At 35.4% G+C, this 19,976-nt stretch overlaps 2 protein-coding genes across 2 annotated transcripts; both read left to right on the top strand.

Annotated features, from left to right (window-relative positions):
• Positions 1 to 2,694: 2,694 nt before the first annotated feature.
• LOC103698279 (putative mannan endo-1,4-beta-mannosidase 9) lies at positions 2,695 to 5,468 on the top strand. Its single transcript, XM_008780270.5, has 5 exons — positions 2,695 to 3,428; positions 3,661 to 3,855; positions 3,974 to 4,096; positions 4,176 to 4,378; positions 4,847 to 5,468. Exons 1-5 carry the CDS (start codon positions 3,105 to 3,107, stop codon positions 5,235 to 5,237), a joined length of 1,236 nt encoding a protein of 411 aa, XP_008778492.5. The 5' UTR covers positions 2,695 to 3,104; the 3' UTR covers positions 5,238 to 5,468.
• A 6,377-nt stretch (positions 5,469 to 11,845) lies between these two features.
• Positions 11,846 to 14,151, top strand: LOC149753123 (putative mannan endo-1,4-beta-mannosidase 9). The gene is made up of 5 exons (XM_089924237.1): positions 11,846 to 12,121; positions 12,332 to 12,526; positions 12,645 to 12,767; positions 12,847 to 13,049; positions 13,518 to 14,151. The coding sequence occupies exons 1-5, from the start codon at positions 11,960 to 11,962 to the stop codon at positions 13,906 to 13,908; spliced, it is 1,074 nt and encodes a 357-aa protein (XP_089780363.1). The 5' UTR covers positions 11,846 to 11,959; the 3' UTR covers positions 13,909 to 14,151.
• The last annotated feature ends 5,825 nt before the right edge of the window (positions 14,152 to 19,976 follow it).

Raw genomic sequence — 19,976 nt, 5'->3', positions numbered from 1 at the left:
TATTAGAGGGAGGCTTTGAATGATCACTTTTCTTGGTGGATCCTCAACTTAATGATCTAGAAGTGGTGGAGAGTTCATTTTTCAATGCTTTTGTATTGAAAGCTCTTCAATGTAAAAGCCTTTTCTCTTTCTCTTCAATTGATTTTGGAGGCTTTTAAATTATGGAGATTTAGGGGAGAACGAGTTTTGATCACTGAAGTCCATTAGAAAGTTGTTGGAATGTATTAATTGCAGACTGCTCTTACTCAAAACTAGCAGTTATATTGCTGCCAGAATAGAGAGGTCGACTCCTGGTCCATAGGGGTCGACTCCTAAAATGGCCAGAAAATGCAATCCTCTATTTTTCTCACTATGGCAACCTAAAGTCTACTTCTACTCTTTAGGGGTTGACACCTAAAGTCCTAGGGTTGACTCTTGAAGTGGATGAAATTTGCTTCCTTCTATTTTTGGCCTTTGGCACTTTAGGGCACAACTCCTACTAACTTGGCGTTAATCCTAGTTTGTGCCACTTAGCTCCTGAGTGCTAGAATCAACTCTTGGAGTGTTGGTGTCATCTCCTGAAGTGTTAGAGTCAACTCCTCCCCACCTGGGGTCAACTTCTAGTGCTCAAAAAACTTAAACTTCTTTATTTGACTTGTGGGCATGAAGGGGTTGACTCTTCTTATGCTAAATTCAGATCCTCTGCGACAGAAGCACCCAAATGACTTCAAACTTATCTCCAACTTCGAAATTTCATCCTTTAGGGATCTTCTTGCTTCTCTAAGTGTTCAATCTCGTAAGCCTCTTTATAAAATAAATCAAACCTTTCCTTTCTTCTCTAACCATGCATCTCCTTCCTTACTCAATTATTTTGTGATCATCGAAATCAATCCTTTAGGTCAACACTCCCACTCTTGTTTCTCGCTCTACCCTATTTCTTCCTCTATTATCTTTCTAGAGTTTGGTGGATCCTAGTAGAGGACCCTCCTTAGTCTCCTCGATCATTCTCAATAAAGGGGTCTGCAACTGTCCTGTTAGTTGGGTAGCATGTTGGGACCACCTTGGTCTTTGTTGTGCACCATAGGACTTGGTTCTCATTGATCTCTTTTGAGCTCTTCATCTTAGCACGATCTTTGATCAGATGAAGTTACTTTCATCGGACAGGCGCGGCATCAGGCTCCATCACCTGACCAGCCATATCTTTTTCTATCTTAGTTTGGAAATGAAGACATATCCCCAGAGTACCCCGATCTTAATCTATTTGGGTTTTTCAAGATTTCCTATTTTGCTAGACTTCTATGATGTTGATAATAAAATTTATTAGATTTTAATAACCTTGAATAGGGGTAGCTAACCGGCTTAATTGAAGTAAAAATTTAAAGCGAGAATAGGTAAGTAACCTAACACTTCATAATACTTTTTGGTAAAAATTTGTTAAAAAAATAATGGAAAATAATAATTAGTTTATTAAATTTATTTTCAAGTCTTTACTTTATATTTGATAAAATGGGTCAAGCATGTTATTATTACTCTCCAAATTTTTGTACCTTGAAACTTTTATAAGTAAATTATTTTTGAACATATGCCCTATTTTGAGTAATATATTTAAAAATTTGACTAGGTAATTTGTGAAATTCTCTTATATATATATATATATATATGTATATGTATGTATGTATGTATGTATGTATGTGAAAATTTATGAAAAGTAAATTTGTGAAAAGAAATACATAATTTTTAATATTTGATGCAAAATAAAGATTCTTTCTAGTTAATATTATGTTTCAATTTTTAATTTAATTATTTATTTTTTTAGCATACTTAGACTCCATTTTGAAGCGTTATGTTGTTTGTCGGGCTAGTATGGCTCATAACCTTTTATTTTCTATTTTTAGATTTTGAACCACGAATGGCTCAGGACACGGGGTAGTGCATTCTAGATTGCTTGAAGTTGTAGTAGATTTAGCTATCTTTAATTATTCATGTTATTTGGATTTCTTATTAGTTTATTTTTTTTGAGTTTATTTTTGTTTTAGAGATTTTTATTTGATTTGAATGCTAATAATATGTTGGAACCTTACGACTCTTGTTATCTTGGAATATTTATGGACGAGAATGATTGATTGGATTTTCATTATTATATTAATTTTTGAGAATTGAAACTAGAAATCTTTCTATTGTTTTGAAATTATTATGATTTGATTTTGTTGGTTAACCAGGTATCTTTGGTTGCCTTATAGGTATAACTTATCCGTTATGCTATTGACTCCAGGTCTATAATGAGGTGAGACCTCATATTTCGGTGGTGCCCTTTTCTCTTTTCTCTCACGGTGAGGTGGATTAGAATGTAGGCCAAAGGACCGGAGAGTGCATGAGCTGCACGCAAAGTGAGAATCAAGTCTTGGCCAAAAGAAAAACAAACAAATCTACTTGCATAACTGATTTATCTGGTGCCATGAAACAGGAAAGTAATGAAACCTCCCACCGCCGCAAACTAGCCAAACGAAAAGTTTGGACCATTCTCTACCAAAAAGGATCTTATGGACAATGAAAACTAGAGAGCAAATTTGAGAAGAAAAATTCTTCTAGGTCCAACCACAACGTTACCCTTTGGAGAAGGAAGCCTGCCTATGCAAGTAGATAAGACTTGAGAATTTTGTTGCTCCAATGTTTATGTATGTGACGATGGGTGACACTTTCATTGTCATCATCAATCTAAGAGTATAACTGAATCCTTACAATCTAGTAAAATCCCTAACAATTGTTCACGACAAAAAAAAACTACCAATGAATGACATTTTCTGCTACTTTTCCAGTCCTCCTACTCTCTTTCTCGCATATGCACGCAAAAACTTCATGCTTATACGATTCAATGCACGTAACAACACCTTGTTAGTTTCTTGCTAAAATTTATCTAGTTAGCTAAAAAGAAATATTTTCTTTCTTGTCTTGCATGATTCTAAACTCTATATAAACCACCTAGATGATCCTCACTGATCAAACTCGTGGTCTCCACATCCATAAATCACCTCTCAACTGTGGAGCTTCGATCTTGTTTGAGTTCTGAACAAGTTAAATTACTTTATAGCAATCTTCAGGCCTTCCCTCAACCTTTGGTTTCAAAGATGAAGGGAAAGCATGTGTTCTACTGCTTATCTCTCTTAGTTCTACTAGCACTCCAAAATGGGGGTGCATATGGTGGCACGGATTTTGTGAAGCCCAACGGAAATCATTTTGTTATTGATGGCCAACCATTCTATTCGAACGGGTTCAATGCATATTGGCTGATGTACATGGCATCTGACCCGAATGATAGAGCGAAGGTGTCGCCTACTCTCCAGCAAGCTAGTAGTCTTGGTTTGAAAGTGATAAGGACTTGGGCTTTCAATGATGGGGGGTCTAGAGCCTTGCAGGAATCTCCTGGCCAGTATAATGAGGCTACATTCCAGGTATATATGCCTTTAGAAGCTCATCAAAGTTATGCCAACTCACAACAATTGAATACATACATGTAGAATTTTTGCTAAATATATACTGCATGTTTTCTACAGGTCTATTATAATATATATATATATATATATATATATATATATATATATATATATATATATATATGTTCATTTCTAACACTTGATGGATGTCATCTTCAGTTTCTCTTTACTTAAAATGATATTATTTCAGGGGTTAGACTATGTTATATCTGAGGCCAAGAAGAATGGAGTCTATCTGATTCTGACACTGGTTAACAACTGGGGTGATTTTGGAGGGAAGAGCAAGTACGTGCAATGGGCAAGGGACCAAGGACAATCCATAAGCTCTGATGACGACTTCTTTAGTAATGAGGTTGCCAAAGAAATATACAAGAACCATATTAAGGTGCCAATTAAGCTTCTTTGCATAAGTTCTAAAGTGTTCTCCATGGGATACCATTCAATTAGACTTCATTTTCTTTAACATTTGGAATGGTTGCTTATCAATCCAACATTTAAACCAGACGGTTCTCACGAGGGTAAACACAATAACGGGAGTAGCGTACAAGGATGAGCCTGCGATATTTGCATGGGAGCTCATGAATGAGCCCCGATGCCAAAGCGACCTCTCTGGCAAAACCATTCAGGTTATTCTCACATTAACAAAATAGCCAGAGAAAGTAAAAAGTTTTGCCAAAACTTAGCTACTGCTATCTGGATTGACAGGCTTGGGTTCAAGAAATGGCTTCTTATGTAAAGTCCATTGACAGCAACCACATGCTTGACATTGGGCTTGAAGGGTACTATGGGGAGTCGGCTCCAGACAGGAAGCAATATAACCCTGGTTACGAGGTTGGTACAGATTTTCTCTCCAATAACCAGGTCTCCGAAGTTGATTTCACTACCATTCATTCCTACCCTGATCAATGGTAAGTGCTGATTAGGACCTTCTTCTTTAAATATCTCGAAGCTTAACCTTGTTATGGAATAATTGTATGTGTTGGAAAGTATCATCTTTCAAGCTTGGTACTATATTGCTTCAAGGGTCATAAGGCCAAACCTATTAGCTTAATAATTTTGGACTTGGTTTGATGGAAACCCCCGGCAAACATATTGCCTTGCCTATGTATGTGAAAAGTATATGGGATACTTGCAGAATATAAATTATCCATTCTTCGTGGCTGGTAGGGATCATATTGATATTATTTATTCTTATTGCCATCCCTCATTTTGCATTAGCTAATATTTGAATTAAAGATAATTTCTTAAATATTTTGTCCTAAATTTTTACAAATTTTTGAGATTGTAACATCTCCATAAATCTTCAAATAATACCCCAAGCCATATTAGTCCTAAACACCACACTTTTAACCATACGTGTTTACCAATTATTGCAGGATCCCAGGATCAAGTGATGATGCTCAACTTGCTTTCATGAAGAGTTGGATACAATCTCACATTGAGGACTCTGCAGCACTCCAAAAGCCATTGATAGTCTCGGAATTTGGCAAATCTTCAAAATCATCAGGATATACTGTGGATGTGAGGGACTTCTACTTCAAAACTGTTTATGATTCAATCTATTCATCAGCTAAATCTGGGGGCCCTTGCACCGGTGGACTATTCTGGCAAGTATTGGCAGAGGGGATGGATGGATTTAGAGATGGCTATGAAATCATATTTTCTGAATCTTCATCGACAACAAGTATTATCTCCGAGGAGTCTAGTATGATATCTAGCCTTAATAGCCCATCCATGTTTAAAAGAGGTGAAGCTTTGAGGAATTGAACACTTGAAGTGATATGGAATATTGAATCTCCTACGAAGACTACAGAAGAGAAATATTATAATCATACTAGATAAAATCTCCATTTAAGTACTAAGAAAGAGATGAGCTGATTTCATCAATGTGATGTATGTATTCTCTGAAATAAAGCCAAATGAGAAAATAATATATGGTTTCTTATTGAAGCAAGAAAGGCAAATATCAACTTCAAATTTTAGACTTTGTTAGACAATTGCTTTCGCTTGCTATATGGGATTGGGAGACAAGCATTCAATTAAGATGAGTGCATAAATCAATGATGTTTTCTTCTCCCTTCCAGTTTTCTTCATCACTTATTGTAACAAGATCACTTATACATCATAGGCATTAAGATATCTAGGACTAAATCTTGCCATTGTCGCGAATGAAAGCTCTTACTAAGGTAGGAGCTATAGCAAATAAAATGTCACATAATAATTGTCTCATTAAAAAAAAATGATGTTTACTAAACATGCTGCTTAATATTTCTAAGTGATGTCTATCAAAGTATTGTTGTGTGTTTGGTACTTTTTTTCTTTTGGAATGCTAAATGCATTTATGCAAGTTGTATATGGAAAGTCTTAGTATCATCTATGAATCCACATCCCACGACAACAAAACCACTAATCAAGTTTGTTCTCTTATGAGCCATAACTTGATCCATTAATGGTATATTTGTTTGACTAATGAACCGTATGCAAAGATCTATTTTTGATAGCCGACATAGTGTAAATTTAATGAAAGGATTTCCATTATTAGCACATGATCTACTCTAAGAATGAGATATATTTTCTTCTGTAGAAAAAAATTACTTATATATTTTTTAGTAAGGTATTGAAAAATGGTTGACATCATCAGTTGTATCAAGAACTATAAAAGAAAATAGTGGATGTCTTCATCTCATTATATATGTAAATTTACAAGGACTACAAAGCTTGATCTAGCCTCATTTAACGATATATAACATGCCTAGAAACTTTTCACATTTGAAGCGCCTCTTGCTACAAAATCCCAAGATGAGTGTATGTTTTAAGTGTGATCTATTCATACATTGAATTATAATATTACAATAAAGTTTGTATAAGATATACAAACCTTAAGAGTTTGACAATTCTACTATGAGGATCTAGTAGAGGTGCAATAGAATTAGGCATCTTAGGATCGCAAGGACTAGTGAATAATCAACTACCTAAAGCTTAGTCAATGCATTTTAACATGAAAATTAGAGTATTTTATGAGCAAATTTTGGGCTAAACAAGCTATATTAGCGAATCAACTTAGCTCAACTGAGTTCAATAACATTCTTCAAAAGTCAATGTTGGTTTTTGTTCTCGGTAAAGCAGATTTGTTTACTCAAATCCCTTCAATCAAGGGTACTTGATACGGTTCCTTTCTTATCTCTTCAATCAAAGGAATGAGATTCTATATATGCTACAAACAATCCATGCCATTAACCATCTAAACCTCTTCTAAAATTTATCATGACATCAAGGCCAGTTTTGAATAACATTTGGTCCATTTTCTCCTGACTCGTTGTTGATCATTATTTGACTCACTTATGCTTGTTGTTAGCTTTTTGAGTCTAGTAGATAGCTAACAGTGATCCTATAGGGTCAGGTTCGGTCATTTCAAAAATAAAGATCTATTGTACTTTATCCTATTGTATCTTATTATGGGTATCAATTTCAGCATCCGTACAATATTATATCTATATTTGCACTCATCAGTGAAAAGCAAATACATACATACATACATACATACATATATAATACACAAATACACCTAAATCTATTTTCGGCTATATGTAGTCTCTTATAGCTCTTATATTATAGAATTTGAAAGGTAATAAGTGACAACACCAATAAGTTTCCAACATTATTTCCTAGGAAAATACTAAAACAACATAGAAATTTCATTAAAAAAAATTTACGTGGATGTCTTGTAACTTTTCTGCTAGATCTTTCACTAAGAATCTATAAGTGTGTATGGTACTAGTAGGCAATGATACTTTAGATTGCAAATGTTTTAAGGTAGCCAAGGACCCGACATGGTTACCTTTTGGGTTATGATTTTGGATCCAAGCAACTAGTTGGTTCAAAAGATTGGGTTAGATGTGGTCAATGAGAAAAAAAATGATCAATATGCCATTTAAACTAGATTCAAATCAAACATATCCAGATGCAACCTATATTTTTTGCATCTAATTTACGACCAAATGAGATTGGATTTTAGTCTGGTTAGCATTCAGCGATCTTTTTATAGCTATAATTGTATAAATCAATGGTCAATATTGTAGAATCATTAAATATTTTCTAATAAAAATAAATATGACACTAACTTAAACATAAGTTCTCATTCAAATAAGAATTTCTTTAACATGAGCTATGAAAATGAGCTTCTTAATGAACAAAGTTTCAGGCTATAATTTTGAATAACAAATACTTAATCTATTTTACATCACTCGCTAGCACACAAGCTCTGCCACCGGCTAAGATTTTGTTGGAAATTGACCAAGAAAAATAGCCTTTTCTTTGCCTATTTCCTTTCTTGATAATGGCTTGTCTTTCTTTTTTTTCTCGCCGATCGTTGATGTTGTTGGTTGCACAAACTACCAACGATGGTACAGGTTGTGTCCTTCGGCCACCACCACCAAAACCCTCCTCTTGTCGTTTGTATTTTAGCCAAAAATTTTACGTGTCGATCCATTGTTTTCTTATATCTTTGACTTTTTACCAGTCATTTGTTGTCGATTGTGACCTCCGACCACCAGTTGTGACCATCAGCACCTCGAACAGCAACTCATTGGTCATTTATCATCGGTCATGGCCTCTTGCCACCAACACCTGCACCAGCAACCCCAACCTCTCCTTCCTCTTCTAAGAGTGGCAGCGAACATCCTTATCCTGCTTACTATTTCTCTTGTTTTTCCTCTCTTATGATATCTCTCTTTCTCCTACTATTGCCTAGATATGCAACCCAAGAGTGGGGGTGGATTGGATTATTTTAGAATTTTAATGCGTAATGGAAAAAAACTTTTGCAAAGTATTTATGCGATATGTGAATAAATATGTGCAGCTAAAGCAATGATAAACACATGCAGACAATATTAAGAAAATGCATAAGCACGAAAAATACCACTATTTTTATGGAGTTCCAGAGCCTACTCAACTCCTACATCCTCTCCCTAAAGCTCCCTTCCTCGGAATTAAATCCACTATTCATTAATCCAACGTATACACAATCTTTAGTTCCTTATCAACTAAACAGCCCTAGCTTATCCCCAAGCTAGTTTACACTTCTTTTTAAGACACAGATTAGCTTTTCCCAAGTTTCAACTTTTCTTGAAACTTAACAATCCCAAATACAATCAAAAGAAATAAGAAAACTTATAGAAATTGATTGCTCCTTGTTTGAGCTGATTTGAACCCTTCTTAGCATGCTCAAATATTAGAGGGAGGCTTTGAATGATCACTTTTCTTGGTGGATCCTCAACTTAATGATCTAGAAGTGGTGGAGAGTTCATTTTTCAATGCTTTTTTATTGAAAGCTCTTCAATGTAAAAGCCTTTTCTCTTTCTCTTCAATTGATTTTGGAGGCTTTTAATATGGAGATTTGGGGGAGAACGAGTTTTGATCACTGAAGTCCATTAGAAAGTTGTTGGAATGTATTAATTGCAGACTGCTCTTACTCAAAACAAGCAGTTATATTGCTGCCAGAATAGAGAGGTCGACTCCTGGTCCATAGGGGTCGACTCCTAAAATGGCCAGAAAATGCAATCCTCTATTTTTCTCACTATGGCAACCTAAAGTCTACTTCTACTCTTTAGGGGTTGACACCTGAAGTCCTAGGGTTGACTCTTGAAGTGGATGAAATTTGCTTCCTTCTATTTTTGGCCTTTGGCACTTTAGGGCACAACTCCTACTAACTTGGCGTTAACTCCTAGTTTGTGCCACTTAGCTCCTGAGTGCTAGAATCAACTCTTGGAGTGTTGGTGTCATCTCCTGAAGTGTTAGAGTCAACTCCTCCCCACCTGGGGTCAACTTCTAGTGCTCAAAAAACTTAAACTTCTTTATTTGACTTGTGGGCATGAAGGGGTTGACTCTTCTTATGCTAAATTCAGATCCTCTGTGACAGAAGCACCCAAATGACTTCAAACTTATCTCCAACTTCGAAATTTCATCCTTTAGGGTTCTTCTTGCTTCTCTAAGTGTTCAATCTCATAAGCCTCTTTATAAAATAAATCAAACCTTTCCTTTCTTCTCTAACCATGCGTCTCCTTCCTTACTCAATTATTTTGTGATCATCGAAATCAATCCTTTAGGTCAACACTCCCACTCTTGTTTCTCGCTCTACTCTATTTCTTCCTCTATTATCTTTCTAGAGTTTGGTGGATCCTAGTAGAGGATCCCTCTTTAGTCTCCTCGATCAATCTCAATAAAGGGGTCTGCAACTGTCCTGTTAGTTGGGTAGCATGTTGGGACCACCTTGGTCTTTGTTGTGCACCATAGGACTTGGTTCTCATTGATCTCTTTTGAGCTCTTCATCTTAGCACGATCTTTGATCAGATGAAGTTACTTTCATCGGACAGGCGCGGCATCAGGCTCCATCACCTGACCAGCCATATCTTTTTCTATCTTAGTTTGGAAATGAAGACATATCCCCAGAGTACCCCGATCTTAATCTATTTGGGTTTTTTAAGATTTCCTATTTTGCTGGACTTCTATAATGTTGATAATAAAATTTATTAGATTTTAATAACCTTGAATAGGGGTAGCTAACCGGCTTAATTGAAGTAAAAATTTAAAGCGAGAATAGGTAAGTAACCTAACACTTCATAATACTTTTTGGTAAAAATTTGTTAAAAAAATAATGGAAAATAATAATTAGTTTATTAAATTTATTTTCAAGTCTTTACTTTATATTTGATAAAATGGGTCAAGCATGTTATTATTACTCTCCAAATTTTTGTACCTTGAAACTTTTATAAGTAAATTATTTTTGAACATATGCCCTATTTTGAGTAAAATATTTAAAAATTTGATTAGGTAATTTGTGAAATTCTCTTATATATATATATATATGTATATGTATGTATGTATGTATGTATGTATGTGAAAATTTATGAAAAGTAAATTTGTGAAAAGAAATACATAATTTTTAATATTTGATGCAAAATAAAGATTCTTTCTAGTTGATATTATGTTTCAATTTTTAATTTAATTATTTATTTTTTTAGCATACTTAGACTCCATTTTGAAGCGTTATGTTGTTTGTCGGGCTAGTATGGCTCATAACCTTTTATTTTCTATTTTTAGATTTTGAACCACGAATGGCTCAGGACACGGGGTAGTGCATTCTAGATTGCTTGAAGTTGTAGTAGATTTAGCTATCCTTAATTATTCATGTTATTCGGATTTCTTATTAGTTTAATTTTTTGAGTTTATTTTTGTTTTAGAGATTTTTATTTGATTTGAATGCTAATAATATGTTGGAACCTTACGACTCTTGTTATCTTGGAATATTTATGGACGAGAATGATTGATTGGATTTTCATTATTATATTAATTTTTGAGAATTGAAACTAGAAATCTTTCTATTGTTTTGAAATTATTATGATTTGATTTTGTTGGTTAACCAGGTATCTTTGGTTGCCTTATAGGTATAACTTATCCGTTATGCTGTTGACTCTAGGTCTATAATGAGGTGAGACCTCGTATTTCGGTGGTGCCCTTTTCTCTTTTCTCTCACGGTGAGGTGGATTAGAATGTAGGCCAAAGGACCGGAGAGTGCATGAGCTGCACGCAAAGTGAGAATCAAGTCTTGGCCAAAAGAGAAACAAACAAATCTACTTGCATAACTGATTTATCTGGTGCCATGAAACAGAAAAGTAATGAAACCTCCCACCGCCGCAAACTAGCCAAACGAAAAGTTTGGACCATGCTCTACCAAAAAGGATCTTATGGACAATGAAAACTAGAGAGCAAATTTGAGAAGAAAAATTCTTCTAGGTCCAACCACAACGTTACCCATTGGAGAAGGAAGCCTGCCTATGCAAGTAGATAAGACTTGAGAATTTTGTTGCTCCAATGTTTATGTATGTGACGATGGGTGACACTTTCATTGTCATCATCAATCTAAGAGTATAACTGAATCCTCACAATCCAGTAAAAGCCCTAACAATTGTTCACGACAAAAAAAAACTACCAATGAATGACATTTTCTACTACTTTTCCGGTCCTCCTTCTCTCTTTCTCGCATATGCACGCAAAAACTTCATGCTTATACGATTCAGTGCACGTAACAACACCTTGTTAGTTTCTTGCTAAAATTTATCTAGTTAGCTAAAAAGAAATATTTTCTTTCTTGTCTTGCATGATTCTAAACTCTATATAAACCACCTAGATGATCCTCACTGATCAAACTCGTGGTCTCCACATCCATAAAACACCTCTCAACTGTGGAGCTTCGATCTTGTTTGAGTTCTGAACAAGTTAAATTACTCTATAGCAATCTTCAGGCCTTCCCTGGACCTTTGGTTTCAAAGATGAAGGGAAAGCAAGTGTTCTACTGCTTATCTCTCTTAGTTCTACTAGCACTCCAAAATGGGGGTGCATATGGTGGCACGGGTTTTGTGAAGCCCAACGGAAATCATTTTGTTATTGATGGCCAACCATTCTATTCGAACGGGTTCAATGCATATTGGCTGATGTACATGGCATCTGACCCGAATGATAGAGCGAAGGTGTCGCCTACTCTCCAGCAAGCTAGTAGTCTTGGTTTGAAAGTGATAAGGACTTGGGCTTTCAATGATGGGGGGTCTAGAGCCTTGCAGGAATCTCCTGGCCAGTATAATGAGGCTACATTCCAGGTATATATGCCTTTAGAAGCTCATCAAAGTTATGCCAACTCACAACAATTGAATACATACATGTAGAATTTTTGCTAAATATATACTGCATGTTTTCTACAGGTCTATTATAATATATATATATATATATATATATATATATATGTTCATTTCTAACACTTGATGGATGTCATCTTCAGTTTCTCTTTACTTAAAATGATATTATTTCAGGGGTTAGACTATGTTATATCTGAGGCCAAGAAGAATGGAGTCTATCTGATTCTGACACTGGTTAACAACTGGGGTGATTTTGGAGGGAAGAGCAAGTACGTGCAATGGGCAAGGGACCAAGGACAATCCATAAGCTCTGATGACGACTTCTTTAGTAATGAGGTTGCTAAAGAAATGTACAAGAACCATATTAAGGTGCCAATTAAGCTTCTTTGCATAAGTTCTAAAATGTTCTCCATGGGTTACCATTCAATTAGACTTCATTTTCTTTAACATTTGGAGTGGTTGCTTATCAATCCAACATTTAAACCAGACGGTTCTCACAAGGGTAAACACAATAACGGGAGTAGCGTACAAGGATGAGCCTGCGATATTTGCATGGGAGCTCATGAATGAGCCCCGATGCCAAAGCGACCTCTCTGGCAAAACCATTCAGGTTATTCTCACATTAACAAAATAGCCAGAGAAAGTAAAAAGTTTTGCCAAAACTTAGCTACTGCTATCTGGATTGACAGGCTTGGGTTCAAGAAATGGCTTCTTATGTAAAGTCCATTGACAGCAACCACATGCTTGACATTGGGCTTGAAGGGTACTATGGGGAGTCGGCTCCAGACAGAAAGCAATATAACCCTGGTTACGAGGTTGGTACAGATTTTCTCTCCAATAACCAGGTCTCCGAAGTTGATTTCACTACCATTCATTCCTACCCTGATCAATGGTAAGTGCTGATTAGGACCTTCTTCTTTAATTATCTCGAAGCTTAACCTTGTTATGGAATAATTGTATGTGTTGGAAAGTATCATCTTTCAAGCTTGGTACTATATTGCTTCAAGGGTCATAAGGCCAAACCTATTAGCTTAATAATTTTGGACTTGGTTTGATGGAAACCCCCGGCAAACATATTGCCTTGCCTATGTACGTGAAAAGTATATGGGATACTTGCAGAATATAAACTATCCATTCTTTGTGGCTGGTAGGGATCATGTTGATATTATTTATTCTTATTTCCATCCCTCATTTTGCATTAGCTAATTTTTGAATTATAGATAATTTCTTAACTTTTTTGTCCTAAATTTTTATAAATTTTTGAGATTGTAACATCTCCATAAATCTTCAAATACTACCCCAAGCCATATTAGTCCTAAACACCACACTTTTAACCATACGTGTTTACCAATTATTGCAGGATCCCAGGATCAAGTGATGATGCTCAACTTGCTTTCATGAAGAGTTGGATACAATCTCACATTGAGGACTCTGCAGCACTCCAAAAGCCATTGATAGTCTCGGAATTTGGCAAATCTTCAAAATCATCAGGATATACTGTGGATGTGAGGGACTTCTACTTCAAAACTGTTTATGATTCAATCTATTCATCAGCTAAATCTGGGGGCCCTTGCACCGGTGGACTATTCTGGCAAGTATTGGCAGAGGGGATGGATGGATTTAGAGATGGCTATGAAATCATATTTTCTGAATCTTCATCGACAACAAGTATTATCTCCGAGGAGTCTAGTATGATATCTAGCCTTAATAGCCCATCCATGTTTAAAAGAGGTGAAGCTTTGAGGAATTGAACACTTGAAGTGATATGGGATATTGAATCTCCTACGAAGACTACAGAAGAGAAATATTATAATCATACTAGATAAAATCTCCATTTAAGTACTAAGAAAGAGATGAGCTGATTTCATCAATGTGATGTATTTATTCTCTGAAATAAAGCCAAATGAGAAAATAATATATGGTTTCTTATTGAAGCAAGAAAGGCAAATATCAACTTCAAATTTTAGACTTTGTTAGACAATTGCTTTCACTTGCTATATGGGATTGGGAGACAAGCATTCAATTAAGATGAGTGCATAAATCAATGATGTTTTCTTCTCCCTTCCAGTTTTCTTCATCACTTATTGTAACAAGATCACTTATACATCAGAGGCATTAAGATATCTAGGACTAAATCTTGCCATTGTCGCGAATGAAAACTCTTACTAAGGTAGGAGCTATAGCAAATAAAATGTCACATAATAATTGTCTCATTAAAAAAAATGAAGTTTACTAAACATGCTGCTTAACATTTCTAAGTGATGTCTATCAAAGTATTGTTGTGTGTTTGGTACTTTTTTTTCTTTTGGAATGCTAAATGCATTTATGCAAGTTATATATGAAAAGTCTTAGTATCATCTATGAATCCACATCCCACGACAACAAAACCACTAATCAAGTTTGTTCTCTTATGAGCCATAACTTGATCCATTAAGGGTATATTTGTTTGACTAATGAACCATACGCAAAGATCTATTTTTGATGGCCGACATAGTGTAAATTTAATGAAAAGCTTTTCATTATTAGCACATGATCTACTCTAAGAATGAGATATATTTTCTTCTATAGAAAAAAATTACTTATATATTTTTTAGTAAGGTATTGAAAAATGGTTGACATCATCACTTGTATCAAGAACTATAAAAGAAAATGGTGGATGTCTTCATCTCATTATATATGTAAATTTGCAAGGACTACAAAGCTTGGTCTAGCCTCATTTAACGATATATAACATGCCTAGAAACTTTTCACATTTGAAGCGGCTCTTGCTACAAAATCCCAAGATGAGTGTATGTTTTAAGTGTGATCTGTTCATACATTGAATTGTAATATTACAATAAAGTTTGTATAAGATATACAAACCTTAAGAGCTTGACAATTCTACTACGAGGATCTAGTAGAGGTGCAATAGAATTAGGCATCTTAGGATCGCAAGGACTAGTGAATAATCAACTACCTAAAGCTTAGTCAATGCATTTTAACATGAAGATTAGAGTATTTTTATTAGCAAATTTTCGGCTAAACAAGCTATATTAGCGAATCAACTTAGCTCAACTCAGTTCAATAACATTCTTCAAAAGTCAATGTTGGTTTTTGTTCTCGGTAAAGCAGATTTGTTTACTCAAATCCCTTCAATCAAGGGTACTTGATACGGTTCCTTTCTTATCTCTTCAATCAAAGGAATGAGATTCTATATATGCTACAAACAATCCATGGCATTAACTATCTAAACCTCTTCTAAAATTTATCATGACATCAAGGCCAGTTTTGAATAACATTTGGTCCATTTTCTCCTGACTCGTTGTTGATCATTATTTGACTCACTTATGCTTGTTGTTAGCTTTTTGAGTCTAGTGGATAGCTAACAATGATCCTATAGGGTCAGGTTCGGTCATTTCAAAAATAAAAATTTATTGTACTTTATCCTATTGTATCTAGATATGGGTATCAATTTCAGCATCCGTACAATATTATATCTATATTTGCACTCATCAGTGAAAAGCAAATACATACATACATACATACATACATACATACATACATACATACATATATAATATACAAATACACCTTAATCTATTTTCGACTATATGTAGTCTCTTATAGCTCTTATATTATAGAATTTGAAAGGTAATAAGTGACAACACCAATAAGTTTCCAACATTATTTCCTAGGAAAATACTAAAACAACATAGAAATTTCATTAAAAAAAAATTACGTGGATGTCTTGTAACTTTTCTGCTAGATCTTTCACCAAGAATTTATAAGTTGAGGATGATAGTGTTATTTTAATGATTAACACAACCATTGAGGGAATATCTAATTAAATACTCCAAGATAACATGATACATCATTACTGAGTTCGACACTCTCGATACATTAGAAGAATGAGATCAAGATGTCTTTCAATGATTAATAATGAGATAAAATTTGCGATAGAAAAGGGATAGTGAATTCTAAATTCTAATTTAGCAAAATTTCAAGTGAAACGTACTCTTAAGGGCACAATAGTAATTTTCATTGTTAAGAGTATGTTGCACTACCATGGCATACATTCAAAATTACTTGAAGTATATTTCATTGATTGTATGGATGAATCTAACCTTAAGATGCAGCAAAGTGTAGAATGGGTCGATCCCAAGAAAGGTGGAGTCGACCCCGGCACATCATGGAGCCATCAGGCACACCTCTGCGAAAATGGCACGGATGAACAGTAGTAGAGTCGACCCCAAGCATGCTTGAGTTGACCCCATCTTCAAGCCTCAAGAAAACAAGTCTCTGAAATTTACTGAAAGGGCCGACCCCAACCTTCCTTGAGTCGACCCCAGATGGAGCCGACCCCAGGAATGCTTGAGTCGACCCCAATGGAGTCGACCCCAAGGCTGTGTCGTTCAAAACTGTCTCTGAAATTCCTGAAAGGGTCGACCCCAATGGAACTTGAGTCGACCCCACTGTAGCTTGAGTCGACCCCAAAAAGAGTTGAGTCGACCCAAGTGAAAAATAGCTGAAATATAAGGTTCTGTGTTTCCTGAGAGGGCCGACCCCAATGTAGCAGGAGTCGACCCCAGTGAAAGTTGGGTCGACCCCACTGAAAGTTGAGTCGACCCCAAGTCTGATGAACAGTGGTTTGAGTCGACCCCAGAAAAGTTTGGATCGACCCCAGCACGGGCAAAAGCATAACGGCTAGTTCTGCAGAAGTATTTTTTGTCCTCCCAACAGCAAGTAACGGCTAGTTTTTGAAATCTAACCAATAGGGGGTGTCCAATGGATGAGGAAAACTATTTAAAGTGACACTATTCATCAGAGAAAATATTCTTTTGCAAAATATCAAAGCTTACACAAGAAAGACAAGAACCCTAATTTTCTTCATCCAAGTGCTTCATTCAAAGAGCCAAAAGAAAGTGATTGAGCAAATTCTAAGAAACATTAAGAGCTCCATCAACCCTTGAAGAGTGGAGCAATCTTGACAAAGAAGAGAGAAGTCTCATCAAAGCGATAACTATATTCTAAACTCTTCTTTGTAGCTCATAGTTGTTATATTTGCTCATCTAGGAGTTTCAACTTTCTTCTTGTTCTTAATCATCTTGTAAAGGTTTGTTGGTGAGCCCGTAAAACCAACGGTGTAGGTTTGTTGGTGAACCCGTAAAACCAACTGTGAAGGTTTGTAGGTGAGTCCGTAAAACCAACATAGGTTTTTGGTGATCCCAAAAAACCAAAGTGTAAAGATTTTTAGATTGTGAGCCCGAAAAACAATCCAACTGTAATCCGTGGAATTATAGTGAATTTCCAAGAGATCGCTTGGGGAGTGGACGTAGGTGCTTAGGAGAGCACCGAACCACTATACTTCTTGTGTGTTTGCATTGTGTATTGTTTTAACTTCACTCACTCATCAATTGACTTAATTAAGGTAGTAAAAATTTAGAGAAACCAATTCACCTCCCCCCTCTTGGCTTGTCACCTTGGACAACAAGTGGTATCAGAGCAAGGTGCTCTCATAGTATTTGTTGATCTCACAATCAAGAGACAAAGATCATGACAACCCAAGTAGGATGTTCTATGAGCGAGGGGCAATCCACAAATAGACCTCCTCTATTTAATGGCACTAATTACACATACTGGAAAGGTAGGATGAGGATATTCATTCAAGCTCTAGACTATGAATTGTGGAATATCATAACTAGAGGACCACACACACCCACAATTAGTATAGAGGGCACAATCATTCCCAAATCAGAAATGGATTGGAATGAGAGTGATAGAAGACTAGCACAACTAAATGCTAAAGCAATTAATGTACTTTACTGTTCACTAGATGTAAGTGAATTCAATAGAATATCTACATGCATCTCCGCGAAAGAAATTTGGGATAAACTGGAGGTCACACATGAAGAAACTAATCAAGTCAAGGAGTCAAAAATAAATATATTAGTACATAAGTATGAGTTGTTTAAAATGGAATCCACTGAGTCCATAACTGAAATATTTACTCGATTCACAGAAATCATAAATGGGCTAAAGAGCTTAGGAAAGTCTTATACTAACTCTGAACTAGTGCGAAAAATTCTCAGATCTCTAACAAGAGTTTGGGAGGCCAAGGTAACTGTAATTCAAGAAGCAAAGGACCTCAATACACTGCAATTGGAAGAATTCCTAGAATCACTCATGATCCATGAGTTGACCATGAGGCAAAATTCAGAAGATGAGGTCAAGAAAAGAAAGACCATTGCCTTGAAGTTTACCACTTCAAAATAGAAAACTGAATCAGAAGAATCTGATGATAAGGAGGAATATGATGAAGAAGGAATGACTATGCTTGCAAGAAAATTCAGAAAATTTATGAGAGGAAAGAAGAAATTTCATAAAAGGAAGCCCTTCCTCAAAGGTAGCTTAAGCAAGAAAAAGGGTAAGGACAAAGAAAAGAAAAGGAAAACACCAATATGCTATGAGTGTAACAAGCCCGGGCATTTCAAGATAGATTGTCCGGAATTGAAATGGATGGCAAGAAAACTTAAGAAGAGGAACCTCATGGCTGAATGGAGTGAAAGTGAGGAGTCAAGTTCGGAAGAGGAAGATCAACAAGAGACGGCCCAAATCTGCTACATGGCCAATGACGATGAGGTAGATTCTGAACTTGAATGTGATTTTACAGTAGAAGAGTTACATGATGCATTTTTAGAACTCATGGAAGAACACAAGAAATTAATCAATAAAAATAAAGTTCTAAAAGATGAAAATCAATCTCTTATCAAAGAAAAGCTAAAACTATCTAATGACTATGAAACATTAAGTAGGAGATTCACCAATGAAACCAAAAGTCAAATTGCTGAAAATGTCAAGTTAAAGAAAGATGCAGAAAAATACAAATTCTTAGTGGACAAGTTTACACTTAGCTCAACTAAATTAAATATGATTCTTGATAGTCAAAAAGCTGTATATGATAAAGCTGGGTTAGGATATAAAACAAATAGAAAACAAAAATACTTAAAGAACATATTTGTGAAAGCCAAAAATGAAAATATAACTTGTCATTGCTGCAATAAAGTAGGACATAAAGCATATGAATGTAATTATATAAAGTCTAGCTACAACAAATTGAGTGATAATTATAAGCTAAAATTCAAAAAAATTTGGGTTCCAAAAGGAACATCAAATACTAACCCTAAAGGACCCAACATAGTTTGGGTACCTAAAGCATATTCTTGATCTTGATTGCAGGGGTGTCTTGCAGCTAATAAGGTGGATAAACGATGGTATCTAGATAGCGGCTGTTCAAGACACATAACAGGTGACGTAGAACAATTTGTCACCATGAAATCTAAGAAGGGTGGAGTGGTAACCTATGGAGACAATGGAAAAGGACTTATCATTGGAAAGGGTAAAATTTATATTACTCCATCTATCTTTATAGAAAATATTTTATTAGTTAATGGTCTGAAACATAACCTACTTAGTATAAGTCAATTTTGTGACAAAGGTCTTAAAGTCACATTTGAAGCCTCAGTATGCATAATCACAAATCCTAAAGATAATAACATTGTACTTATAGGACAAAGGCAGAGAAATATTTATATGGTAGATCTTCATGATTTAAGCAAGAAAAATGGATTATGTTTAATTACTAATGAAGAAAGAAAAAATGAAATAAGTTGGCTTTGGCATCGTAGACTAGGACATGCTAGTATGGACTTAATATCAAAACTAGTCAAGAAGGATTTGATAAAAGATGTGCCAAAATTGATCTTTGAAAAGGACAAAATCTGTGGACCATGCTCATTAGGAAAGCAAACAAAATCATCCTTCAAATCAAAGAATATAGTAT

The sequence above is a fragment of the Phoenix dactylifera genome, chromosome 7, assembly GCF_051530095.1.
Source record: "Phoenix dactylifera cultivar Ajwa chromosome 7, Ajwa_hap1_PhDact_Kaust_v1.1, whole genome shotgun sequence".
In the NCBI taxonomy this organism is placed as follows: Eukaryota; Viridiplantae; Streptophyta; class Magnoliopsida; order Arecales; family Arecaceae; genus Phoenix; species Phoenix dactylifera.
Note: the sequence above shows the minus strand (reverse complement) of the source record. Positions and strands in the feature narration are given on the sequence as shown.